This window comes from Rhinatrema bivittatum, chromosome 3, assembly GCF_901001135.1.
Source record: "Rhinatrema bivittatum chromosome 3, aRhiBiv1.1, whole genome shotgun sequence".
In the NCBI taxonomy this organism is placed as follows: Eukaryota; Metazoa; Chordata; class Amphibia; order Gymnophiona; family Rhinatrematidae; genus Rhinatrema; species Rhinatrema bivittatum.
This window is the reverse complement of record NC_042617.1, coordinates 139,360,564-139,388,266: the sequence shown is the minus strand read 5'-3', so window position 1 is coordinate 139,388,266 and position 27,703 is coordinate 139,360,564. Positions and strand designations below refer to the sequence as shown.

The following is a 27,703-nucleotide window of genomic DNA, read 5'->3' as shown; positions in this document are numbered from 1 at the left end:
TTCGCGCCCTTGCTGGTACATACTTCGGAGTGCGCGCATGCTAGCACATGCCCTACATCATCAGGAACATGGCGGATCCGCAGCGTCGAGCCGGCCCGGGGACGCCGGGGAGAAGCTGATGGAGACGCCACGGCATCAAGCCGTCCATCAGGCACGGAGGGAGTCGCCACACAGGTAGAGAGGGTGGAGCGAGGGCGAAAGCAGGCACGAACGCAACAAAGTCATTGCAATGTTTAGGATCTGTAGACAGAGGAGGAGTTATTAATTGATGGTACTGTCATGAGGATTGTTGCCAGGGGCAGAGATCTTTAAAGAGAAAAAAGATTTCTTAGCTTTATCAGTAAAGGTTTTGTATCTCACAAAGCATGTGTGGTACTTATCCAGGGACTCCTCTGATCCTGACCTGTACCAAAGGTGCTATAATATACGTAATGTTGGTTTAAATTCCAGAGTGAACCATGAAACAAAATGGGCATGCCTGGGTTTCACAAGTTTCATTGGCACCAGTTCATCAAAGGTGCTAGCCAAAATCTCTTGAAAAGAATCCACCATTTATGATATTGGGTGGGTTAAAGTCCATCAGTTTAGAGAGAGCCTGATCTCAAAAGAGGTTGGGGTCAGTCCGACTGGACCATAAACTCTAACTGCACCTTCTGCTGAGTACAACTAGAATCGACAATGGATAGCTGATAGATTAACATGCAATTTGATGATGGAATTTTCTCTGTTTGCACCTTAGAAGCAAAAGGTTAATAAAAATCAGATCGCCCATATAACCCTTTCTAATGGGTGGCTTTACTAACCAGGAAGTCCTGTCCTAGTGCAGACAATCCCTCCCAAAGGTTTTCATCAGTAGAAGGCAGGGAACAAAGGTCCATATGCAAATTGAAGTCACAAAGAACAATCGTTGAACTACACTCATCTCTCTTAATAAAAGAAATGCAATAACGGGATATGGATTGTGCGACATTAGTCTTGAGGACAGTAGAAAAGACATAAATTCACTAGCTGTAAGGATAATAGCAGAAACTCATATGGGGCAATGCGAAAACACTCAGTGAATTTAAAATTAAGTAGGTGCTTGAAGATAATTACACATACACACATAGGATCTCAAACACACATGCTTGCTCATTCACTCTCACTCTCTCTCCCCCCCAGAGCTAGTGGCAGCAGCAGCCTCCTCCCAACCCTAACCTCCTTCATTTTCAGCCCTCGTGGAGGAGGAGTCCCATCAGCCGCAGGGGTTGACGCTCTTCTTCATTTTCCTCCGAGCCGCGCTGCACATTCTTCAGACCGCGCCTCTCTTCTGTTCTTCGGTCCGATTCTGACCACACTAGCATGGTCTCTTCTTCCTGCGCACGCACCCGATGCTCACCACTTCCTCTTCCGGGCCGCGGGGAGCGGGAAGAAGAGACCATGCCGTTGCCGCTGAATCCAGCTGTCTTGCCGCGTTCCGCCCGGGCTGACAGCATTTTAAGCCCGGGTGGAGGAGGACCGGGGAGCAGCTGGGTCAGCGGGGTACTGGGAAGTGTGGCGACACACCTGCGTGTTCTTGGCGACACACTGGTTGAGAACCACTGGTCGAGAGGGCAAATTGTTAATTACCATGGTATCTATGTTCATTAGCCAGGACTCAGTAATAGAGCAAAAATCTGGCTATTTGTCTTCAAGAGGTCAAAGAGGACAGGGTTCTTCTTTGAAATTGACTAAGCATTTAATAATATGACATCAAATGGGTGAACCCTCTGAGAGGGCTAAAATGAATATTTGCTTAAGGAGACCAAGCAGTGGTCAGTAACAAGACCGGAATGGCTTTAATAAGTTGAAAGAGAGTCATACTTTCCCTTTCTGAAGATTACAGGGATGGTTTGTCCAATGCATGGCGAAGGAATATATTCCATAGCTTCCAGCAGGCTTAATCCCACTCTTGTATGACACTTTCCAGTAGTCTGTGTTTTCAGCCCCACTTGAGCTAAAGCCATCCAAAATCCTCAGATTGCTGCATTAAAATAAATTAAAAATGTATTGATATCTGTGCTGCATAAAAGATATTCCTTCCCTGATGCCAATTAACACATTTTGTATAGTGATCTTGTCACCTAGGTATCTATTATAAATTTGCTTTATAATCAGCCTCTGTTACATAGGCTGCTGGAAATTATATTTGAAGTCATATTACTCAGTCTGATCCTTGATTATTTTACAAATTTATAGTAGTAGTATAACTAAGGTGTTGCAATATTTGTTTTCTATAGTGACCCTCAACTTCATTTTATTGTCTGGTGTAGAATAGTGTTTTTTGGGAATTCATGCATTAATGGAAAGAAGGGGTAGAAGCACTGTTATGGTCATTTGGGTTATGTAGAATTTTGAAATCAGGTTTAGTACTTTTAATTCACATCACATGTGTTTTCAAAGATATACCATTCTTACTCTAAACACTATCAGTGTTCTCAAGTTAATCTGAAGTTATTTACTCAAGTAGAATGATTTTGCATTTGCTGTGTTGTATTGCCATGTTCCAAGGAATTACAAATTTAGAATATTCTAAAGTTAACAATGGATGATTGTAAGCTGGAAAATCAGGTTTCTACTTCCATGGCCACCAAATTGGTCAGCTGAATGGCCACCATTTTATGTTGAAGAGGAATACATTTTTTAAAACTTTGCAATAAGGTACAGCTTAAAGGTGTATTTTCCTTTTTTTTTTTATTTTTTAAAGTTGGTAACTCAACATTTATCCAAGAATAAACATGAGGAATTGTTGCATCTGTTCTGCATGGTTGTCCTCTGTTTGTAAGCCCTTACAACCTTTTGTGCCTCTCTTCCACTTTGGGCAGTCTTATAGGTCTCAAAAGGTTGGATTTAAGTATAAAATGAAATTGTTTTGTACCTTATTTATATATGTAAAATATTTTGTATGTCTATTATAAATAAGTACCGTACATTGTTATGAAAGTCATTACTTGGCAGAAGGAGCAATGATTGTAAAACTGCTGCAACATGTTCTTCAAAATGGTTATTGTGTCTTCAGGTTTTGGAAAACCATGCTTCAGTTTTCTTGATTGTAGTTAAATACCATTGTTAGCTTTTAAAGTATGGTTAGTGTTTGTCACTGATTCATGTTCTCTTGTTTTGTAATAACAGGGCTGCGCATCTTGGAAATGGTTTTTCCCTTTCCATTATGCACCATTTGCTTCTGACTTTGACAATATTGCCAGTATTCCTTCAGACTTTGAGAAGAATACAAAGCCGGTAAGGTGTGTTTGTTTACTAGTTACAGCCCTTTATAATGTTTTACGAAATTGTATAACTCTCTTCCTTTTTTTTGTTTCTTTCTGGCAGTTCAAACCACTTGAGCAACTCATGGGGGTATTTCCAGCTGCAAGTGGTAATTTTTTACCTGAAACATGGCGAAGGCTTATGAGTGATCCAGTAAGAACTTGTTGATTTTTTTTTTCCTTGTTGAACTGTTGGTATAACGGTAACATATTTTTACTTTGATTTGTATGATAATTTAAGGGGACTTGCTGTCATTTAAGTGATGTGTTCAACCTGGGCTAGTGAAAAACAGGATGGGCTGTTTACTATTCCATTTTATGGTTATTACCCATGTCAACTTCAAGCCCCCTTCAGATTATGATAATAGTACTGAAGGAATTTTGAATATTTAGTTAAAGGCAGTTTAATTGTGCGGAGAGAACCTTGAGCAGAGTGAACTACTGAGAATTCGGCTACAATGAGGAGAGGTGAACCTTCTTAAGTTGTTTTCCCTTTGACTATATTTAATTATTTTGCCAGTCTATATTTTTGAAAAGAAAAACTTGGGTTCTCTTAATTTAAAAGCTATGGTTAAAATAAAAGTTAAGCATTGCTAACTTGAATTCAGAGTTAGAGATTACTTCGGCTTGTCGGTATTGCTAGGGTTGAAACTGGCAATGTATCTCAAGGGTATTTATTGTGTGGCTGACGAGTTAGACAGTATACCTCACTCTAGGTCAGACACTTCAAAATAATTACTTAATCCCATTAAAGAATAAACTGTAGTTGGAGCTGAGCTAGCTAGTGGTGTAAATTGAAATATTTGTGCAAGAAACTTCTATTCAAGCAGAGAGAATCACTGAGGGAGTGACACTGAAAATTTGGCTGCCATGAGAGTTAAGCTACAAGGGAAGGAGGCTAAGCACTAGATTATTAAACCAAAACAGTATTGGACTGTTGAGAGAGAAGTTACATTAAACTTCTATTATTAAATTCCTATCTTAAATTCCAAGGGCCTTATTTTCAAAAGCATATATATTTGTTTATTTCTCTGAGGACAATCAGGATGGCAGTCCTCGCACATAGGTGACATCATTGGATGGATGGAAAACATGTCAAAGTTTCTAGAACATTGACTGAGCCTCATTGAGTTTACTCACAGATGCAATATACCATGCGACCACGAGGGGTTTCCTGTGTCTCTTCTTTTCTGCTGGTCCTCGCGTCTTGCGGTCGAATGAGCCTCAAAATTTTTCAAAAATTTGGCACAGTTTTAGTGTGTGGTTTTTCTCAGCGATTCCTTTTTGCTTTCCTCGCGCAGGTGTCGCAGGGTCCCCACTGGTTTCCTGTTAGCGTCCTAGATATTTTTCTTGATATTTTTGGGTAAGTGTATTTTCGTTGTCAATCCCCTGGGTTGGCAGTGCATTTGGTACCTGACAACCATCGACAATCGCTGCCATCGATTTTGATATCGCATCCCTTTTGTTTCACGATGACATGTCCACGTCTAGTTTCATGCGATGCCCCGGGTGTACGAGGTCAATGTCTATCACAGAACTCCATGAAAGATGTGTCCTCTGCCTTGGGGCATCGCACAACTCCGGAGTTGCAGCAAATGTGCCAAGATGACCCCGAAGGGAAGAAAGATCTGGCTCAGTAAGTTGGAGTGCCTCTTCGGGCTGGAGAAGATCGATACATTGGCATTGAATGACCTCAGAGCTGCACCAATGGACACCAAGCCATCGACCTCAGCTGGGCCTCAGGATCTGTTGAGGTTGTTTGCAAAGCGGGACACCAGAGACAGACCATTGTCTGGTTCCTCCAGGTAGGTCGAGGATGTTGGGTTTATTGTCCTCAACCTCGGCACTGGTCAGGATGGATACAAGCATTAAGGAAAACTGAAGAAGCATCAGCATTTGTCCTCATTGATGCACAATGCCTGACACGGGGATGCACCAGCTTCTGTTATGCCTCCGAAGCGACCCTGTGATGAGGAGAGCCAGTCCTCCATCAATGCCAGGGTTATGCTCCAGTCTCCACCGGTCCCAATGCAAGCCACCGAGCCTCCTGTCGGTTCTGAAAAGGATCTGATTATACCTCCTGATTCCCAGCTGATCCTGGCATTGCCGATTTTCGAGGAGGAATTGGAGAAGCGCATGCAGCTGTCCATGGAGAGGATGATTTGAGGCCTCAGCGTCAGAGCACTGTCGGCACCATCATTCTTCGAGCCACTGCTTGAATTCCTGCATGTGCTTATCGGCGTGTTACTGACCCAGTCCCCTGTGTCTATTCCCGGGGCAGCATCGATGCCCTGCAGGGCACCAGTACCACCACCAGCTGATCCAGTTGTCTCTAGTTCCTTGCAGGAGGAAGCCCCCCCCCCCACCGATACTGGAGGTGACACCGGGGCCAGGGACAAAATGGCCAGTAGAAGCGGTGCCTACACTGCTGGCTGGGAGCTGAGAGCCTAGGACACAGTTACCAGTCGATGACAGCGGAAATGAGAGCACCTATGACCCCTGGGGGGGGGGGGGGGGACACTCCTCCATGGCTTTTGACAATGTTTTGGATGGTCTCCTATCAGAATCATCTCCTCCAGGTGATCGAAGTAAGTCCGCTGTGGAGGACTTCTCTTTCGCAGGCTTTATTTGGGTGATGGTGGAAGGCATCCCATTTCAGTTGATGTCTGAAGAGGATACCAGGCAGAAAATGCTAAATATCATCCAGTACATGGAACTTCCCAAGGAGATCGTGTCAGTCCCAGTGTACAAGATCTTTGTGGAGTTATTCCATCAATTGGTGATCATCAAATCTGCTCTCAAGAAGGCTAAGCACTCTCGTACCCATTCTTCAGTGCCCCCCCCCCGCAAAGGATCAGAGTGTGATGGATGCTCTTGAGAAGATGATGTTTCAGGGCGCTATACTTATTGCCCACATAGTGGCCTACCAGCAATACATGAGCCAGTACATGCGTGCCATCCTAAAGCTGGTGCAGGAGGTTGCCGAGCAACTGCCTGAGCAGCAGCAGGACACCTTCTAGTTGCTGGTGCATAAGGGTCTGGAGTGCGGAAAACATGGGTCCATTTGATCTACGATGTTTTCGAAATGGCATCAAGGGTCTCTGTAGCTGGAATCGGCACTCACAAGCTTGCATGGCTGTGGGCCTTGGATCTCAGACCGTAGGTGCAGGAGGGACTTGCTGATGTGCCTTTTACAGGAGAGAATCTCTTCGGAGATAAAGCGAAAGACGCAGTGGCCCAGATCCAGCAGGCACTCAGGACCCATCCTCCTTAGCCAGGAGGCCTTCAAGGTTTGGGCCCAGGAAGTCCTTTCTCTGCCACCTCGATCCCGCCAGCAACAACAGGACCCTTGTGGCTGTCCCAGGCAACAGAGAGTCTCAAAGCCCCAGCTGGAGCCTCAGTCAACTCCAAGAATAGGATTTTGATTGGATTGCTGGGAACATAGCCAAGTCGCCTGTATCCAGAGCAATGGACCTGCTGGTCGGGGGAAGGCTTTGGTTCTTTGTCAACCAGTGGCCTGGTGTAACCTCGGACCAGTGAGTTCTTTCCATCATTTGTAAGGAATACAAATTGAATCTATTGGGTATCCCCCGAGTCCATTCTAGGGCCTGGTAGTGCATAATGAAATGCTAGTAGCAGAGCTTTTTTCTCTCTTAATGGCCAGAGCAATTGAACCCATTCCACCAGGGCAAAGAGAGCAGGGATTTTACTCCCAGTACTTCCTGATACCAAAGAAAACAGGGGGACTCTGTCCCATTCTGGACCTAAGGGCCTTGAACAAATTCGTCAAAAGAGAAAAGTTTAAAATGTTTTCCTTGGACACCCTGATCCCCCTTCTTGCAAAAAGGTGACTGGCTATGCTCCCTGGATCTAAAAGAGTTTACACGTACATCGAGATCTACCAAGGTCACTGGAAGTATCTAAGATTTGTGGTGGGAAAGCAGCACTTCCAGAATTGTGTTCTGCCATTTGGGCTCGCATCACCCCCATGTGTCTTTACAAAATACCTAGGCATGGTAGTGGCGCACCTTCACAGATTGGGAGTTAACATTTTTCCATATCTGGACAATTGGCTGGTCAAGAGTACCTCTCAGGCGGGGGACGATTAGTCCATGTGCTCGACCTTCTTGGGTGCTGTAGGCACTAGGGTTCGTTGTCATCTACCCCAAGTCCATTCTCAGTCCATCACCTCAATTGAACTTCATTGGAGCCCTGCTAGATATGGCTCAGGCCAAGGCCTTCCTACTTCGGCAATGGGCCATCAACCTGATAACCATCGTGGTGGGGATTCAATAGAGCCAGCAGGCATCAACGTGGCACATGTTGAGGTTGTTGGGCCATATGGCCACTACAGTACGTGTCACTCCCTTGGCATGTTTGCACATGTGAAAGGCCCAATGAACCTTGAGGTCGCGGTGGTGACAAGCCACTCAAGACCTCCAAGAGTCATGCCATCTCTCTGGGATATTTTGTGCTGTTGGTGGAAATTGTGAATCTGGAAAGGGGGGGGGGGGTTATTCTAAAGTACTCCTACCCAAATTGTCCTAACCATGGATGCATCTACCCTGGGCTGGGGAGCTCATGTAGATGGACTCAACACCCAGGGTCTATGGTCCACCCAGAAATGTGTCTATGAAATCAATTTCAGGGAGCTCTGAGCAATCAGGTACGTGCTGTGGGTTTTCAGACATTGGCTGTCCAACAAAATTGTTCTGATACAGACTGACCGCCAAGTGGCAGTGTGGTATGTCAAGCAGGCAGGTATGGGATCTTACCTCCTGTGTCAGGAAGCGGTCTAGATTTGGTTGTAAGCCCTCTCCCATGGGATAGTGCTCAGGGCCATGTACCTGGCCAGAACTGAGAATGAAAAAGCGGACAGACTGAGTCACGCCTTCAAACCCTGCGAATGGTCTCTGGACCAAGGGGTTGCAAATTGAATCTTCCACCTCTGGGGAAGCCCAGATATGGTTCTCTTTGCAGGAAAGTTCATCAGTTTTACTCCCTATACAGGACATTCAGCTAACCAGCCTCAGAGGCCTTTCCCTGCCATGGGCCGAGGGTCTCCTGTATGCAAATCCTCCAGCTCCACTGGTAGAGAAGACTCTCTTGAAGCTTCGTCAGGACAAAGGGACTATGATCCTCATAGCCCCTTATTGGCCAAGGCAGGTCTGGTTTCCACTCCTCAGGGAGATCTCCATTTGGAAACCGATCAGGCTGAGGACTTCCCCAGATCTCACAGCCTGGATGTTAAGAACATATGGCAATTTCTTACTGGGTCAGACCAAGGGTCCAACAAGCCCAGCATCCTGTTTCCAACAGTGACTAATCCAGGCTACAAGTACATGGCAAGTACCCAAAAACTAAGTATATCCCATGCTACTGATGCCTGCAATAGAAGTGGCTGTTTTCTAAGTCAACTTGATTAATATCAGGTAATTGACTTCTCTTCCAAGAACTTATCCAAACCTTCTTTAAACCCAGTTACACTAACTGCACTAACCACATCCCCTGGCAACAAATTCCAGAGTTTAATTGTGTGTTGAATGAAAAAGAACTTTCTCCCATTAGTTTTAAATGTGCTACATGCTAACTTCATGGAGTGCCCCCTAGTCCTTCTATTATCCGAAAGAGTAAATAACCGATTCACATTTATCTGATTCAACCATTCAGTCTCTCAGAAAGTATGTCTCGGTTCCTGGTTGCTTCTAGAAAGCCTTCCACAGATTGAGGTGGAGGAGATTTTCCATGTTGTGTGAGCAGAAGGCCCTACATCCTTTCTTCTGCTCCCTACAAAAACTGCTATACCTATTGGAAGCTGGTTTGAAGACCAAATCCTTTAGAGTTCAACTAAGTGCGATTGGCACATATCACCATGGGTGTAGATGGGACACTCATTTCTGAACAGCCTATAGTTGTATGTTTCATGCGGGGCTAACTTCAGTGGAAGCCTTCCCTAAGGCCACCCGCTGTGTCTTGGAACCTCAACGTGACGTTAGCTCAGCTGATAAAAGCTCCCTTTGTGCCGCTGCGCTCATGTGATCTGAAGTACCTGGCTTGGAAGGTCATATTTTTGGTGGCAGTCATTTCAGCATGCACAGTTAGCAAACTCCAGGCCTTAGGAACTTATCCACGTGACACTAAGTTTTTTTCATACGTTTCAGCCTAACATTCTTTCCCAGGCCCCATTCGCACCAAGGCAAACAAGCCCTGCATAGTTTGGACTACAAAAAGAGCCTTAGTCTTCTAGCTGGAGTGGACAAAAGCCCATAGACAGTCCATCTAACTTTTTGTTTCTTTTGATAGAACTAAGTTATGTATCGCCATTGCCAAGCAGACACTTTCTGACTGGCTAGCAGACTGCATCTCCTTCTGTTATGCCCAGGCAGGACTGCATCTTGGGGGTCATGTCAAAGCTCACTCTGTTCAAGCCATGTTCAAGCAGTTCCCATGGAGGAGATCTGCAGAGCTGTGACATGGAGTTTCCTCCACACATTCATATTGCATTATTGTTTGGATAGGGATGGTTGACACGACAGCAGGTTTGGCCAGTCTGTCCTTTGGAACTTGTTTGAGGTGTGGAACCCAACTTTGTTCCCACCTAAGGCCCATTGTTTTTGTTCAGGCTGCCTCCCTTTTACCAACAAAAAGGATTATTGTTGTACCTGTTGGCACTTTTGTATTTTTTTGGTCTCCTAGCCTGTAGCTAGGGATTCACCCACGTGTAAGGACTGCCATCCTGCTTGTCCTTGGAGAAAGCAGAGTTGCTTACCTGTAACCAGTGCTCTCAAATGACAACAGAATGTCAGCCCTCACGAAACCCACCTGCCATCCCATAGATTTGGGTTTCCAACGTGAGTTTTTTCAAAATAATTTTTATTATAATTATAAATTAATGCAAAAAACACAGCTTACAAATACAGAAATCAAAAACACAATACATAAACCATAGTATCTAACAGAGCCAATACAATGAAACTTCTAAAAGTCATTCAGCTTACGTGTTCAATTGCCTTAACATAAATCTCTGTTATAAACAGTCATACCCCAGTCACACAACATTCATACATTTCCTCCCACCCATTACAGGAACCTCCATTTTCCTAGCGTGTAGCAGATGGACTCAGGACCAATGGGTATAATGTACTCCTGTTAGCAGTTGGAGACGGATCAGATTTCAATCTGACGTCAGCCCCTAGTACATATACCCCTGCAGGAAGTGCAGCTCCTCAGTATTTTCCGTCTCCAAAGCAGTTAGGGACTATCTGCACGCTCTCAGAGCGTTAGAACAAGAATCAAGAAGAAAAGAATTTACGGAAGAAGAGCCCCGCTATCCTGCGGTGATACCCTCGGGTCCATCCCCCAGTTGAGATTCCTGAGGTGATTTCCGTGGTCCCTCGGAGATGAGAGCCTCGGTCCAGTGGCCGATTCGCGGCAGGGACCTAGCCCCTGAATCCTCAGGCGCGGCGTAGAGGCAGCCTCGGTCCGGCGGCCGAATTGCAGCGAGGACTTAGCCCCTGATCTTGGGCGCGGCTGAGAGGCAGCGGGTGCACACCTCGAGCGCGGCGGTGAAGGTAGTTGCCCTCTCCCCCCCGCAGCCGGAGACTGCCCGGGGCAAAACCGGGAAGTGCCGAAGACAAGGTAAGGTGTAAATCTTCTACTTGAACCGGTCTCCGAGGATCGAGGAGGAGCACAGGTCGTCGCTCAGAACCAGTGCCATCGGGTTGATCCGCCCTAGCAGGGCTAGGCCCCGGCTGTTTCCAGGGTTTGCCCACGTGGAGACCCTCCGAGGAGGTCGCCATATTGCCTGCATGCTCGCCGTCGCCATCTTGGCCCTGTTCGCCGCACTGCCCTCCGTCCGAGCCAAGCACACAAAATTTACATGTGCGCCTATGCTTAGGCGCACATATAACCTTACGTGCATAAGTCGCGTGCACAGAACAAGGAGCATATCTACAGCCAGGCGCACATCTGCGCGCACATCTCTGGCGCACTGGAGCGCACAAGAGCTTACACGTCCATAGACATGGCACCTCCAGAAACAGGAATAAAAGCTCAAGGCCTCTGCCCAGCTTGCCAACTCAGAGCCGCTCAGAGCGAGGAAGCCAACGCCCTATGAGCACATGGTGAGGAGGCCCTGAGAGACCCAAGTCAGGGCTAGTCCCACCTAGGGCCCAGTGCTAGCTCCTCAGGGGGCACCCCAGACCTAGCAGGCCCCAGGGACTCCACCCCACAGTCAGGGGCTCCAGAGAACCGGCATCCCTCAACCTAGACCCAGAATCGAGCTCTTGGGTGGAGTTGCTCAAGGGAATTCACGCCTTGGTTAAAATGCAGCCGGAACCCGGGGCGTAGCAGGCACATGCGACACCAGAGGACCCTCATGCCCCAGGACCCTTGAGGCCTAGGCACAAGTTCACATGGTCCAGAAGTCCCACCTGCGGGGACACAGGCCCCTCTGAAGAAGAATTCGAACCCCTGGAAGGGGAGTCCACGATCCCAGAACTACACCGTACGTCTACCACTTCCGGGCAGATTCCGGACCCAGCTACGGTGGTGGCTGCAGATCTGCCACACGAGCTGGGGATCAAGACTATCCTCCCCAAACTGGACCCTGCTCACCACAGATGCCAGTCTACACGGGTGGGGAGCACACTGCGAAGAGTGAACCGCCCAAGGGCAGTAGAACGCAGAAGAAGCGGGATGGAACATCAACCGCCTAGAAGCGCGGGCAGTTAGATTAGCCTGCCTGCGGTTCGCCCACACATTCCGAGACAAAGCGGTCAGAGTGATGTCTGACAACGCCACGACGGTGGCCTACATCAACCGACAGGGCGGAACCAGAAGCCAATAAGGGTTCCTAGAAATAGACCATCTGATGGCCTGAGTGGAAGCAAATCTCCAGGAGATCCCCGCCGTCCACATCGCTGGGAAAGAAAACATCACGGCAGACTCCCTCAGCAAAGAAAGTCTAAACCCAGGAGAATGGAAGCTGTCGTCCACAGCCTTAAAGATGATAGTGAATCGGTGGGAGTCCCCAGCCATAGACCTTCTAACAAGCAGGTCCAACGCTCAAATACCAGATATTTCAGCCGCAGGCAGGATCTGCAGTCCCAAGGGATCAGGACCCTGGTACAGACCTGGCCACCGGGGACCCTGCTATACGCCTTCCCACCGGGGCCATTGATGGGTGCAATCATTCACAAGATACAGCAACACAAGGGACTAGTTCTTCTGGTGGCCCCGGATTGGCAAAGACGCTGGTACACAGACATGAGAAGACTACAGGCAGGGAATTCATTACCCCTGCCCCCACACAGAGGCCTGCTCCAACAAGGCCCGATTCTTCACGAGGATCCAGCTCAATTCTCTCTTACGTTCTGACCATTGAGAGGGCCCGCCTGAGAGAGAACGGATTCTCGGGGGCAGTAATAGATACTATCCTCCGAGCAGGCAAGTTCTCCACATCTCTAAAGTACATAACGATCTGGAGAGTTTTTGAGGCCTGGTGCAAAGACCACAACATCAAGCCACGCCCCTCAAGTTCTCGTGATTCTGGAACTCCTACAGAATGGACCACAGAAGGGCCTGTCCCTCACCTCCATCAAGGTACAGGTGGCAGCATTGTCATGCTACGGCTCCAGGGGTGAGGGCGAAAGCATAGCCTCGCACCCAGAGATATCACCCTTCCTGAAAGGAGTCAAACACATTCGGCCACCCCTGAAGTGGCCAGTACCTCTGTGGAACCTCAACCTTGTCTTGGAGTTCATAGCGGAACCCGCCTTCAGACCCCTTCGAGGCCTGTTCCTCCGTCTACTACCTTAAGGACGGTGTTCTTGCTGGCCATGTGCTCGGCCCGCCGCACCTCGGAACTACAAACCCTGTCCTGCAGTGAGCCATTCTTCAGACTCACCCCGGGGTCCATCCATCTATGCACGTTCCCCTATTCCTCCCCAAAGTGGTCTCACACTTCCACCTTAACCAAACCATCTCACTTCCAACGATGGACGGCTTGAAGAATTCAGAAGAAGCCCGTAGTCTGCGCTACCCCGCCATCGGCAGACCCCTATCCAGATACCTGGAAAGGTCAGAACCAGTACGAAAGACGGGACCACCTTTTCATCCTCCACAGCTGAAAGACAAGGGGAAACGTCCTCGCGGGCAACCATTGCCTGCTGGATCAAGGAAGTCATCAAGGCGACCTACGTAGAAGCGGGAAAGCCACCACCTCTACAGGTCAAGGTCCATTCTACCAGAGTCCAGATGGCGTCCTGGACAGAATCTAGAATGCTGTCACCTGCCAAGATCTGCAGGGCGACAACATGATCCTCCATCAATGCCTTCTCCAGATTCTACCATCTGGATGTACAGACTCAGGAGGACATGACATTTGCAAGGGTAATCCTAAGTGGGCCATGGGCAGCCTCCCACCCGGTTCGGGAGTAGCTTTTATACATCCCATTGGTCCTGAGTCCATCTGCTACACGCTAGGAAATGGAGAAATTACTTACCTGATAATTTCGTTTTCCTTAGTGTAGACAGATGGACTCAGCATCCCACCCTTGGCTGCCATTATGCATGGTTTTCAATGAAGTACGGGTAAGCCATGTTTTAACTTACATAGAGCATCCACCCTGCCGGGTGTCAACGCCTGCCGGTTGAGTACACTGGCGGTCGCCAGCTATGGTCAATCAACCAGTTCAAGTTAATCAAGTTAAGTTTTAAATGTTATTAACAAGTTTAATTAAGTTAACCATATGATGAAGTTAATCAATCAGTCAGTCACACATATATCCACAATGCTTTTCAAGGAAGAATACTGAGGAGCTGCACTTCCTACAGGGGTATATGTACTAGGGGCTGACGTCAGATTGAAATCTGATCCGTCTCCAACTGCTAGCAGGAGTACACTATACCCATTGGTCCTGAGTCCATCTGTCTACACTAAGGAAAACGAAATTATCAGGTAAGTAATTTCTCCATTAAGACCAGATATTTTTATAACCAGTATCAATCAACTCAGCTTGTAAATTTTTTGGAAGTAACGCATAATAGGCTTGCCAACAAGCACAGTACAATTTATCAGGTTTACGTGTGCCACTGAGAAAGTCCATATATTCCATTTGTAGTAGTAATACCATTCTATTTGTCCATGCTGCTAAAGTAGGCATAGCCATTGGGTCAGTCCAGTCCGCCAGTATGGTCCTACATGCGAGCATAATAGCAAGACGTTCAAATTTTAGTTTTGAATTATTACCAGGTAAGTCTACCAAGTGGGAGCTAGCCAACAATATATGCCCGGTAACAGGTAAAGGTACATCTGTACATTTAGTAATCATCTGAAACACAGAGTCCCCAAAGGTTGTTAATTTTGGACAGGTAAACAATCGATGGTATAACATCCCATCCGTTGTTCCACATTTACTACACAAAGAAGTAGATGCCAACTTCATTTTATGTCTGCGTACATCATCATAATAAAAACAGTGAAGTATTTTAAATTGAACTTCCCGTAATCCCAAGTCAGGTAAAGACACATACAGTGTCTTAAAGCAAGATTTAAAATATGATGGTGTGAGTTGTATTCCTATCATATTAGACCAGCGAGTTGCCAAAGAGTCCAAACAGGCAACTTTAATAAATTGTTTTCCTGGTTTTTTCCAACCTGTGATTGAATTAGTCATACACGCTGTATCAAATATATTTGTAGCAAAGTTTGATTCAGCAGCTAACACCTCAGAGCTCCATGAGAAAGATTGCAAGTAATGACGAACCTGTAAGTAAGCGAAAAATTGTTTTGCAGGGAGTTGATATGTACGAGCCAAAGTATCATAATCCAATAAAACATGAGAAACAGGATCAAATAAATGAAAAGAAAACATTAATCTACGATTAACCCATGATAGATAGACACCTTTATTCTCAATCCCAGGAAGAAAGCCAGTATTACCAAGAAAGGGATTTAAGAGAGAGACCTCTCCTGATAGATGTATCGCACCCATCTCCAAGCACAAACACATGGTGCCAATAATACTCTAGGAAATGAAAAGGTACATCTGAGCCCAGGACGTAGTTGAATAATACTAAGATTTTTCATTACATTTTATTATTCTTAATTCTTTGATATAAAATGAGGGGATCCCGCATGGATGAGTGGTATATTGCATTCGTGAGCGTGCTCAATGAGGCTTAGTCAAAGTTCTAGAAACTTTGACGTTTTCCATGCTGGGCTTTATCTGATGATGTCATCCATGTGTGAGAACTGACATCCTGCATTCCTTGGAGAACAGCTATTTCAATTAAACAACTTTGCTTTATTTAAAATACTTATATTCCGCAACTTCCAAATATAAAATTTGCCTAGGGTGGATCACATAAATACATACATAAAGATAAGTTGTTATCCATAAAATACATAAAATCAAACCTTTATCACATCTCATATCATAATGCCTCCAGAAAAAAGCATGTTATCTCCCTCCTAAATTCCTTCATATCCTGCGCACCCTTCAACTGAACTGACAAACTGTTCCAATGCGTTGGTGTGTCAAATGAAAAGGCTCTAGATCGAGTTTGAGATAACCTTCCACTTCTCAAGGATGGCACATTCAATAATCCCAAAGATTACAAATGTACTCAAACTCTAACTAATTATCGTACTCACCTTGCATTTTCCAAGAATGTGATAAATAAAACCAAAAAGGAGTTTTATAGTAACAAGATTCAAAAATTCTCACATAATCCGAAAACACTTTTTAATATAGTAAACAAATTGACTTTAGAACCCGCAACGTTAAATACAGAAATAAATAACAATCTCAGTCAAGAATTAGCACTTTTCTTCATTAAAAATAAAATTGATATGCGGACACCTGTACAAGAAATCTCAATGAATATAAAAGAAGGCCTGACCTGGTGAATTTTTGAAGACATTGCCATAAATGAAGTGGTAGGTTTAATTCAAAACCTAAATCCCACCCATCATCCCTTGGATTCTATACCAATCCTGACATTAAAATAAATTGCCCAGGTAATTGCACCCACAATAACCTTTATCATCAATAAGTCATTACTTGAAGACATTCTACCTGACTCAATAAAACAAGCAATAATCAAACCCATAATCAAATAGAAGAATCTGGACACTACGGTTCTGAATAATTATTGACCGATCTCCAATCTACCATTCATTGCAAAATTAATCAAAAAAGCATTTCTAAAGCAACTCACTGAGCACCTCGAACGAAACAACATATTATATCCCACGCAGTTTGGTTTCAGAAGGTACTTCGGCACAGAAACCTTACTCCTCTCATTACAAGACACTGTTATGAGAGAATTCGATAATGGTCACAAATACCTTCTTGTCCTTCTGGAACTCTCTGTGGCGTTCGGCACAGTTAACCATGGAAGTCTCATTCGGAGGCTTGTAGAAATTGGGTTAAGCTGTAAAACATTATAATGGTTCACCTCCTATTTGAATAACAGATCTTACCAGGTCAACATCAACAATTCTTCATCTGATACTATTAGGCTTGAAACTGGAGACCCAAAAGGTTCATTCCTATCAGCAACACTCTTTAACATATACATGATCCCTCTTTGTCACCTTCTCTCCGGACTAGGTTTAAATTACTACATCTATGCTGACGACATTCAGATCATCATCCCAGTCACATACACATTTGGAAAAAACATTTAAAATCATAGCCATGTACCTTAATGTCATTAAACAGCTATTAACGCAAATGAAATTTAATATAAATATTGATAAAACCGAAATTGTCCTGCTTGAAAGGAAAACATCTTCGCCTGAGCAAAATCTTAAATTTCCATATGAAAACTGCTTAATTAATCTTGGAACCAAAGTGCGTGATCTCGGTGTATGGATAGGCCCAGAACTTAACTTCAAAAAACATGTTGCAATCAAAACTAAAGAGGGCTATAGTAAATTATTAATGTTAAGATGACTAAAACCATTATTAAATCCAAACGACTTTAGAACTGTTTTACAAGCTTTATTATTTACAGGCACTGATTACTACAACTCCCTTCTTCTCGATCTGCCTCAATCAACGATTCGGCCCTTACAGATATTACAAAACTCAGCAGCCAGGATATTAACCATTTCCCGAAAGCACGAATATATATATATATGCTTAACACTGAGTTTAACATGTGTAAATGTACTTTACCTATGCAAATGAGCTTTTGAAATTTGCTACAGTATATGCCATTGAATTGTCAATAGGGTTTACCTGTGTTAAGCGCACTTAACTTGGATAAATGGCTTTTGAAAATTCCTCTGTAAGGTTAAAGAGTTTAGCATTTTAAGGAACTTAAAGTTTATTAAGCGTTCTCATTTCCTCTAATAACTACATAAGAAGAAAAGATGCAGCCAGCAGTCCAGCACCGGGATGAGGGCTCTTCAGTAGGGATGTGTATTCTTTGAAATGAAATAGATGTGACATTTCCTATTTCATTTTGTTTTAAAAATAGAATGAAAGAAAAAAAAACAAATTATGTTGGCTTTTGTTTTCTTTTGAATGTAGTTTGTTTAAAAAAACCAACTCCTCCTCTGTTACAGGTTGTGGATTTCCCTAGGTCTCTGCTAATTGCCTGGACCTATCCCTGGCTGGACTGGTTTGAACTGAGCCCATTTGGGGCCTGCCAGGGTCCCTCTAACCTCCACCACCTCAAAAAAAAAAAAAAAAAAGCCACAGAGGCTGGGGACCTCCTTGGCCCCACTTACCCCTCCATGGTTGTCTTGTGTCATGAAAGGGGCAGGAGGGATACCCACTTGCCTACTACTCCCACTGGCAACCCTTTAAAAATGGCACTGGTTGGCCCTGAAACTGGAACCATAATGACATCAAAATGGTGCTGGTTTTGGGGCCAGCAATTTTATTTTACAGCCTTATGTTTGTACAGCCATAAAACAAAATGGTGCCGGCAAGCCCTGAGATTGGTGCCATTTTGACATCACTATGGTTCCAGTTGCTGGGCCGGCGGGTGCCATTTTTAGGAGATGCTGATGGGTTAGGAGGCAAATGGGTATACCTCTTTCCCCTTTCACTATATAGGAGCTTCGCAGAAGGAGGAGTTGGGTCCTGGGTAGTGTCTGTTTTGGTTTGTTTTGTTGTTTTTTAATCTTTTGAGTTGGAACTGAATAGAAATAAACATGAAATAAACCTGAGGAAAAAAAAACCCAAAATGAAAAAATGAACAAAAATGAAATTTTGAGCACGGAGTACCACATGTATGATTTTTTTTACTTGTTGGGGATGGGTGATGGGTGTTCACCCAGTGCATAGAGCTTCTGGCTCTTGAAGAATGAGTACAATCTCTGGAGGCTAGAGTGGCAGACCTTGAGGAGCTGAGGCAGACAGACGTATTAGAAGTGACCTTTACATATATAGTAAAGTGGTCCCACTTCCACCCTGGCAGGCCTTGCGCTGCTTTGGAAAAACAAGGTCACCAAGAAAGGAGAGCATCACCTTCAACTAAAAAGAAGTGAGATCTACTTTCCATATAATACTTTAAGGGTGTGTGCCAAACAAGGTAGGGATAGGGCTGCTATGGTATTGGAGATTTGATCATTAGACATGCAAGTAGCTGGGTGACTGGTGACCATGAGAATTGCTTGGTTACTTGTCTGCCTGGTGTGAAGGTAATGCATCACCTAGATAGAATTTTAGATTGTGCTGGGGATGAACCCAATAACATAGGGTTGGGGTTTTTAGGAAAGCTTTATTAATGTCCCAAAGCAGCTTACAGTCTTACAATAGCAAATAAACTGCAGCTTACAATAATATTTGAACAATTCAATCAATTATACATAATACAATTTCAATACTAAGAGCAAATCAAATCTAAACTTTTTTTTTTTTAAGCAAAGTGGGTTATAAGTGTTAAATGGAATGACAGGAGGAAGGTTCAGGAGGCCAGGTAGATAAGATACTGAAATCTAGAACCAGTTGGCTAGTATTTTCAGAAGTGTCTGCAGTTCCATGTTTAGGACCCTACAGGCAGAATGAGCTCCAGAGTTTCAATATGTGAAGGTGCTGATGATACAGGGAGGAGGGCAGTAGTTCCATGAGGAACTGGTGGATTTTAAAGGGGATGGGCTCTACCTTAACCAGAATGGAATATAGCTGCTTAAAAAGGACATAAAGCAATCTTTAAATTATGAGAGAAAGCCAAAAGTAGCTCATAGATATCATCAAAAGATACTGTTACAATAGGCAAATTTTCCATATCCTCAGAGGTGTTTAAAATCATGAGAGTTCTAGATGGGTAAATGTGAATTGGTTATTTCCTGTTTCGGATAATAGGATAGGGGGCACTCCATGAAGTTAGCATGTAGCACATTTAAAACTAATCAGAGAGAGTTCATTTTCACTCAACACACAATTAAATTCTGGAATTTGTTGCCAGGGTATGTGGTTAGTGTAGCTGGGTTTAAAAAAGGTTTGTATAAGTTCTGGAGGAGGAGTCTATTACCTTCTATTAATTAAGTTGACTTAGAAAATAGCCACTGCTATTACTAGCATCAGTAGCATGGGATAGACTTAGTTTTTGGGTACTTGCCAGGTACTTGTAGCCTGGATTGGCCACTTTTGGAAACAGGATGTTGGGCTTGATGGACCCGTGGTCTGACCCAATATGGTATGTTCTTAGGTACCTGGTTGTCTAAATTAGGACTATTTTGTTGGCCATCAAATCTCTGAAAGTTGTTAGAGGATTCATTATAGCCAGTAGTTCCAATAAATTGATGTGATCTCTCTCCGGATAGGCCAGGGGTGTGAAGCCCAGCTCAGATTTGGAAGCATCTGTTATCGGGCGAATTTGACGTGGAATTTGGGAGGTTGACATGGGAGTTTTACCAAGATAGAGAGTCTGAGCTATCCCATGATACAGATGCATTCCTTCTGTCTTTATTTTATTTTTTGTTTTATTTTTTGACACCTAAACAATTATACATAACTTGCATATTATGCTTACATTGTACATATATATACAATAATGTTACACAAAGCAAAATCTGAACTTTGTAGCTATAATAAAATCCACCCTCCACTCAATGCATATTATGATTTTCATTCTTGACATCTGTCAGGCATTCTATTCTCTCCTTCCCCACTATATGGAGCCCATTCTTATATTTGTCTGCTTGATCTGAAAGCATATAGGTTAATTTCTCCATGGTTGCAATATCTGTCACGTTTGCCTCCCAACTTTCTATATTAGGAATTTCTTTCCACATCAGGGCGATCATCAATCTGGCAGCATGTAGCAAATGTCGTCCTAGTTTCCTGTGTCCTTTCATTTCCCATCTATTGGGCTATTACCCCAGAAAACATAGTTGCCCATCTTCTGCTAATTGTTGACCACAGATCTGAGATATCTGATCAGTCAACCCTGTCCAAAATATCTTCACTTCCCCACAATTCCACCATGTATGTATGTATGTATGTATGTACATCCCAAGTTGCCAACAGCCATGCCAGCAATTTTTACTTGGATTACAGAAATCGTGCAAAAAAAGCAGGCGTTCGATACATTCTATGCAATAATTTATACATTGTGTCCTGCCCCTTACTACATATTGAAATGTCTCATTCTTTTCCAAATACATTTCCATTCTATCTGATCAAGGTTACTGTTGCGACGGCCGGTCCCTCTTACCTTCCATCCCGTGCCGTTCCGGAGCTAGCCACGCTCCGGAGCAGAGCGGGGGAGGTGCTCCAACGACTGTTGACATGCTTTCGGCCTGCTCTTCTGCTACAGTCCTTTGCTTCGCAGCGGAGGCGCCGCCGATTTCCCCCCGAGGCATTTCCTTAGCTGCGTGCGCTCCTCCCCCTTTCTTAAAGGGGCCGCGGCATGCCAGGACTGCCGGCTCCTCCAGATGGTCACCTTTGGGAAAACTACATAAGGCGGCTCCTGATACTCACGGCTCGCCTTAACAACTTCTCCCTTCCTTCTTGGGTTAGTTCCTCCACAACTCGTCTGTCCGCTGACCATATCTGTCTTCTGCCCGGAATTTGACCTCTGCCTGACCTGACCTACTCTTGATCGCCGCCTGGAATTTGACCTTTGCCTGACCTCACTATGCCCGGATTGACCACTGTTACCGACCCTGCTTTGGCTGACCATTTATTAGTGATATACGTAGGCCTATAAGAAGAGCATTCTAGTGGATCTTTAGAAGCTTTTGTCAAAATTTTAAAAGGCCCGCCTGCGTAAAAAATTGGGGGTTATGTGTGTGGCTGGGCCTTGCACGCATTTTAGAACGGGCCCGGTCACTTGCACAAGTACCAGGCCTGCTGAAAGGGGTGGGCCGGAGCAGGGTGGGAGGCAAGCTGGGACAGCACCATTAGACAGAGATTACTTCTGCTCCGGAGGAACAGAAAGTACAAAAATTAAAAAAAAAAAAAAAAAAAAAAAAATGGAGACAGGTAGGGTTAGTTTAGGGGTTGGGGCGAAGAAGGGAAGAGGGAGGAAGGATAGGGTTAGGGGTAAGGAAGTCCTCTCCTAGTCCGCACCTTTATTGGAGCGAACTGGGGAGGGAACTGGGTAAGCCCTACATGCATTGCCACAAGTATTATTCTATAACTCCCACCCACCTGCACATACGTCTGCGGACATGAAAATCTGGGAAATGTATTTTATAACATACACGCACATGTTATAAAATCGGCACGTCCATGTGTGCGTACCTTTTAAAATCAACCCCTTTATTTATAAGCACAATTAATGCTGTCATTAAGAAATTTAATCTGGTCCCAGGAGTATTTAAATAAACAGCTCACACAAATAAGATAGCAATATATCCAGAAAGGCTTTGAAAATTCTAATGGAAACCCATCAGGGCCTGTGATTTTTCCCTCCCGCTAGAGCCTTTATGGCTCTGACTCCCTCATCTTGGGTAATATCAACAACAAAGAGGTAGTCTTTGGCTACTATCCTAGGCAGACCCAAGGAGTTCAAGAAAGATTTAATGTCTGATTCCATCAGCTCAGATTGAGCCTTATAGAAATTAGCAAAATGAGAGGTAAAACAAACATTTATTTCAGATGAAAACTGTTTAATTTCACAGTTTCCAATCTAATTCCCAAAATAATGGAATCTTTTCCCTTGGATTCTATAGCCTTCGCCAATAATGATCCTGCCTTTCCACCGTGCTCATAATATTTTTGCTTCGTAAAAAGCATTAGTTTTTCAGTACCCTCAATTTGTATCTCTTTCAATTCATCCTGCACCAGATTCAGCTTTTTTAAAGTTCTAGCTGACAGTATGATTTATGCTTTTCTTTAAATATTAATTTATGCTTCTAATTCTGCCTTTTTAGCTCTTATCTACCTGTTCTGAATGCTAGCATAAGATATATGTCTATGGATCACAGCCTTTAAAACCTCCCATTTTAATGTTGGGTTATAATCCGCGGAAAGATTATGGACACCAAAATCTGCCATTACCCCTGCTATTTTTTCCTTACATTGTTTTCGCCCTAGCAGAGAACCATTCGATCTCCAGCGCCTATTTGACCTTTGTCCTCCATGGGAATCTATTACCAATGAGTTAACTTGGTGGTCTGAGATAATTCATGTCAGTATGTCTGATTCTTTCACAGCTGCTGTCATTGCCTGGTTACATTAAAAAAAACAATATTCGGCTGTATGATTGGGAGATAAATATTTATAGTTTTTGCATATTAAGGTTTTTTTTCTCTCCACATATCTTTTAAGCTGAGCATTTGAATCAGATGCTTGAGACCCCTCCCTATGTCAACCAGTTGTCCCGACCTATCTAAACTGAGATCCAAACATTGATTCCAATCTCCTCCCACGCATAGACTTAGTATCATGTTCTGCCAAGATCTCATTTAATTTCAGATAAAAATCAAATTGTCCCACATTTGGTCTGTTTACAATGCCCAATGTGATTAGTTTACCTTCAAAGATAACATAGCCGCCTTCTGGGTCACAACGTGTTCTAAGAGTCTGAAAAGGAAGATTTTTGTGTATGAGGATGCATTTAGAAGAAAAGGATGCTGCTTGTACTTGAGCCACCCAGGATTTCTCTAGCTTATGTTCTTTGGCAACCAAGTTGATTTCCTGCAGGAATGCCACCTGGGCACTTTGATTCTTAAGAAGTTGCAAGATCTTGGATAGCTTGATTTGGGTGGAAATTCCTCTGGCATTGAATAGTTATATTTCTCCAAGGACAAACAGAATGGTAGTCCTCATATGTGGGTGACATCATCTGATGGAGCCTGGCACGGAAAACTTTTGTCAAAGTTTCTAGAAGCTTTGACCAGCAGACTGAGCATGCCCAGCCTGCTACTATCCGCACGTCCATGCGAGGTCTCCCTTCAGTCTCTTCTTTTCTGCAGTGCAGTTGCCTCGCGGTCTGTGGAGCTCCAACTTTTTTGGTTTTTTTTTTTTTCCTTAATTTTCTCAAGTTGGTTTCCAGATCCTCGTCGGTGCCTCCTCGATATGGCAGGCCCTTTTTCGGCCATTTTTTTCTAATTGCAGTCGATCCCCGACTCTCCACCCCACAGTGTCTGTCGGACATTGAGTGCGTGCCGGGTTTTTTCATGGTGTCAGCTGCTTTTCGCTGGTGCCCCCAGTACCTGCGAAGTATGTCCATCACGGATCCGCACAAGGTTTGCATCCTCTGCCTGGGAGCCTCGCACGATGAGGTGCCATCTGTGCGACCAGATGACACCCAAAGGGGCATCGGGTGTGCCTCGACAAAATGGAGAAAGTTTTCGGGACCCCGAAGTTCTCCACGCCTGTGTCATCCCCTTCAACACCCAGAGATCGCTAGGTATAGTATCTCGCTTCCCCTCACGGTACCCATAGCTAGTACCTCCAAGGATCGGGGAGAAGGGGATCGATCCTTAATGGTTTCCCAACTCTCCCAGACCTAGAGGTCATCTGCTTCGTCTGTGCCGGGGGAAGACCGGGCTGAGCACCGGAAACGACCCCGCAAGCATAGACACCGGTCACAGTTGGCAGACGATTCAGGTTCTGGAACGACATTGGCAGCTGCCGAGCCGCCAACAAAGCGGCACTAGCCATCTGAGGCCCCATCCTCTGGTAACCCATGGTGTTTCCCCACCGACACCGGTGCAGGACACCGTGCCACCTCAGAAACCCGAGGAAGAGCCAGTGACACCTCGTCCCTCTCCATCAGTTCTGGTCATCCAGGACTTCAGGAGGAGTTGGACTGCAGGGTGCAATCGGCGGTGCTCAAAGCATTATAAAACATTGAGCTGCCAGTGCCAGCGGCCCCCATGCTAGTGCCCGAGCCTCCGCCATCAATGTTAGCACCACTGCTGGAGAGTCTGGACGTCCTGGGCACTCTACCGACGCAGCCAGTGTCCCGAGGGGCCCTCGATACCCCAGCAGCCACCAATGCCCTCCACTGGAGCGATCCCGATTCTCGGGTCCTCCAAGGAGGAAGATACGACCGGTACCGTGTTCCCTTGACCATTGGTAATTCCCGGGGGAACCACCAATGCCGCTGGTGCATTTCAGGCCTCCGAAGTGTTCGGAGCCCAGGGCTGGTGCCCCTCATGGACCTTGCCCGGTCCCAGTAAGAAGGAAGGGCCTTAAGACCCCTGGGGTCTTTAGTCCACAGACTCGTCCTCGGACTATTCAGACGACCCCCTCTCGGAGCCCTCCCCTCCGGAGGAGCGGCACTGGTCATCACCAGAGGACTTACCTTTTGCAGGGTTTGTCCCAGCCATGGCTGAAACCATGTTGTTTCAACTCCTTACAGAGGAGAATGCATGTCATAAGATGCTGGAGGTTCTCCAGTTTGATGCTCCTAAGGAAATCGTGGCGTTACCAATCCACGAGATTTTCAAAGAACTCCTCCACCGCATGTGGGAACACCTAATCTCGGTCTCCCCCCATCAACAGAAAGGCCGATGCCACCTGCCTGGTACAACAGGCCGTCTGGTTCGATAGGAGACAACTCCCCCACCAGTCGGTGGTAATGGTGTCAGCCTTGAAAAAGGCCCATTGTTCTCACAGTTGCTTACCTGTAACAGGTGTTCTCCTAGGACAGCAGGATGTTAGTCCTCAGGAATCCTGCCCGCCTCCCCACGAAGTTGGGTTCTCCTTCCAGTTTGTTGTTTTTATTTTTTCGCTCATATGTGTTATCTATGTTACGAGACTGAAAGGGGACCTCGTGTGGACGCGAGGTGCATGCTGGGCATGCTCAGTGTGCTGGTCAAAGCTTCTAGAAACTTTGACAAAAGTTTTCCGTGCCAGGCTCCATCGGGTGATGTCACCCACATGTGAGGACTAACATCCTGCTGTCCTAGGAGAACACCTGTTACAGGTAAGCAACTGCGCTTTCCTTAAAGATGTCACCTATATAGTGCCAAAAAATCCAAACTTTTCTGACTTAAATATGTTACTTGCTCTTTAAGAATGTTTGTGTATATACAATATGTGTGTATTGGACCTGTCATACTTTTGGTTTATTTTTGTCTTTTCATTTGCTTCAAAGAATCTTTCTCTCATCTTTCACATATCCCCTATTATAATCATCAGTCCATTTTGTTATATACATTGCAATTAAAATATCTGAGTTAACAAACACTTATCTTAAACTGTATCAATGTCCTAACAACTCATGTCTCAGAAAGGTTAACACTTCCTGCTTCAGGTGAAATCAACTTCATTTATTCTCAACGTTGACTCAGTGTTAAGCTCCACTGGTTCTGCAAGGCTAAACACACGAAATAGACGCCATTGATTTGAAAAACAATTTCTGCCAATGGACTGCGTCTGTGTTTCTCAGTATAATTGGCCCATATCCATTAAATCACATGGTGTCTACCAGAACTTAAGTGCTGCCATAAGAGCACCTTTGAAAAGAAATTTGTGGAATATAAACATTGCTTCTCAAAAAAAGTATCTCATAGGCAGGCTATATCAGGGGCATTGTGGCCCCCATTGCTGTTCTTTTGATTTATTGAAAATAATCATTTCCAAACAGAAAATTCTTTTTTAAAGCTATTCAGCAAATTCACAAAGAAATTCTGTGGGTATTTTTTCATGGGGTCCAAGCTGACTTAAAACCTGTTCTGCAAGTTCTCTTGCCTTATGCTGTGGAATATTTAGAATGAAATTGTATATCCATTGTAACAAGTAAGCTCATGGAAGATTTGTCATGTAACAAATTGATCATCTGAAAAGAATCTCTGGCAAAAGAATTAATCAATGAAAAAATGGGTGTAAGAATTTTTGTCATTTTATTCCTCTTTATGGAAGTTAAGTGTTGTAATTGTGAATTGTTCACATTTGGACAATATACTTGGTCTTCTTTCTAATACAATGTAAATGTAATTATATGCAATTTTGCACAAGCTACCTTTTTTAGTATTCCTGTTGTATCTGGTGTTTTATCATATTGTTTGCATAAAACTATGTAGAATACATTTTTTATAATATATTATTTGTGTATAATTTGGTACATAAAGAGTTCCATGTTTCTATTTGTGTACAGTGTATAGAGGAACCCTTCAGTCACTACAATTTGCCTTATGTACTTTTTACTATATCTATCTATATATGCAATTTAGTTAAATAGTTGATATTTTGGAACCATATCATCCTAAAAATATATTTGATCGATCTTGTACAATGGATATGTATACAGTTTTGTATTGAAAGTTTATTAAGATTTTAAACTTGCTTCAATGCAGGAATCAAGTATAATTGACTTCTATCCTGATGATTTTGCTCTTGATTTGAATGGGAAGAAATTTGCATGGCAAGGTAAGCTTGACATTGTTTAATTTTAAATACCGTGTTACCTTTGACATTGCTGCTTTTTTGATTAGTATAAATCATGCTTATATGATTTACTAAATTAAAATAGAAAACATGAATATTTTTAAGCAAAAATTAAAACAGATTTTGATTAAGTGACGGAAGTTGGATTCAGTATTATCAGTGAACAATGGTAACAGCCATTCTAACCTAGTACTGAGATGTAATAAATTAATCTTTTTTTTTTCAACCTTCTAGTACAATTGTCTCTTGTCTCCTTTGCATTTAATTAACGACTCTATTTCTGTTTAATCAGTGCTTCATTAGTACCTTTTTAATGGCACTGCAGGAGACAGAGGCTCATCTAGCTTTTGATTTCAAATTGCTTACATAAGAAGCTATCAATTAGCTCAATGTCTGTTTGACAACATGTGTTTTTCTCTTCAAACTGATTAAATCATTTTCATAATATGGTTAATTATTATTAGTAACTTTCTTAATGTAAAGAAAAAGAGAGAGCATTTTCAGTTGTCTGAGTAATTTGCTTGGTTTACTGCCATGCTGAACTAAAACTGAATAATGTGTAGACAGATGTATTCTAAAAAATATTATATTGAATTATTAAATTGT

The 27,703-nt window shown here is 44.0% G+C and overlaps 1 protein-coding gene across 1 annotated transcript in view; it reads left to right on the top strand.

Annotated features, from left to right (window-relative positions):
- Positions 1–27,703, top strand: part of XRN2 (5'-3' exoribonuclease 2) — a 283,450-nt gene that overhangs the window by 143,532 nt on the left and 112,215 nt on the right. Inside the window, exons 18-20 of the mRNA XM_029593758.1 lie at positions 3,151–3,258; positions 3,349–3,438; positions 27,007–27,079. Of these exons, the coding sequence (XP_029449618.1) occupies positions 3,151–3,258; positions 3,349–3,438; positions 27,007–27,079 (271 nt within the window). The remainder of the gene's footprint in view (positions 1–3,150; positions 3,259–3,348; positions 3,439–27,006; positions 27,080–27,703) is intronic.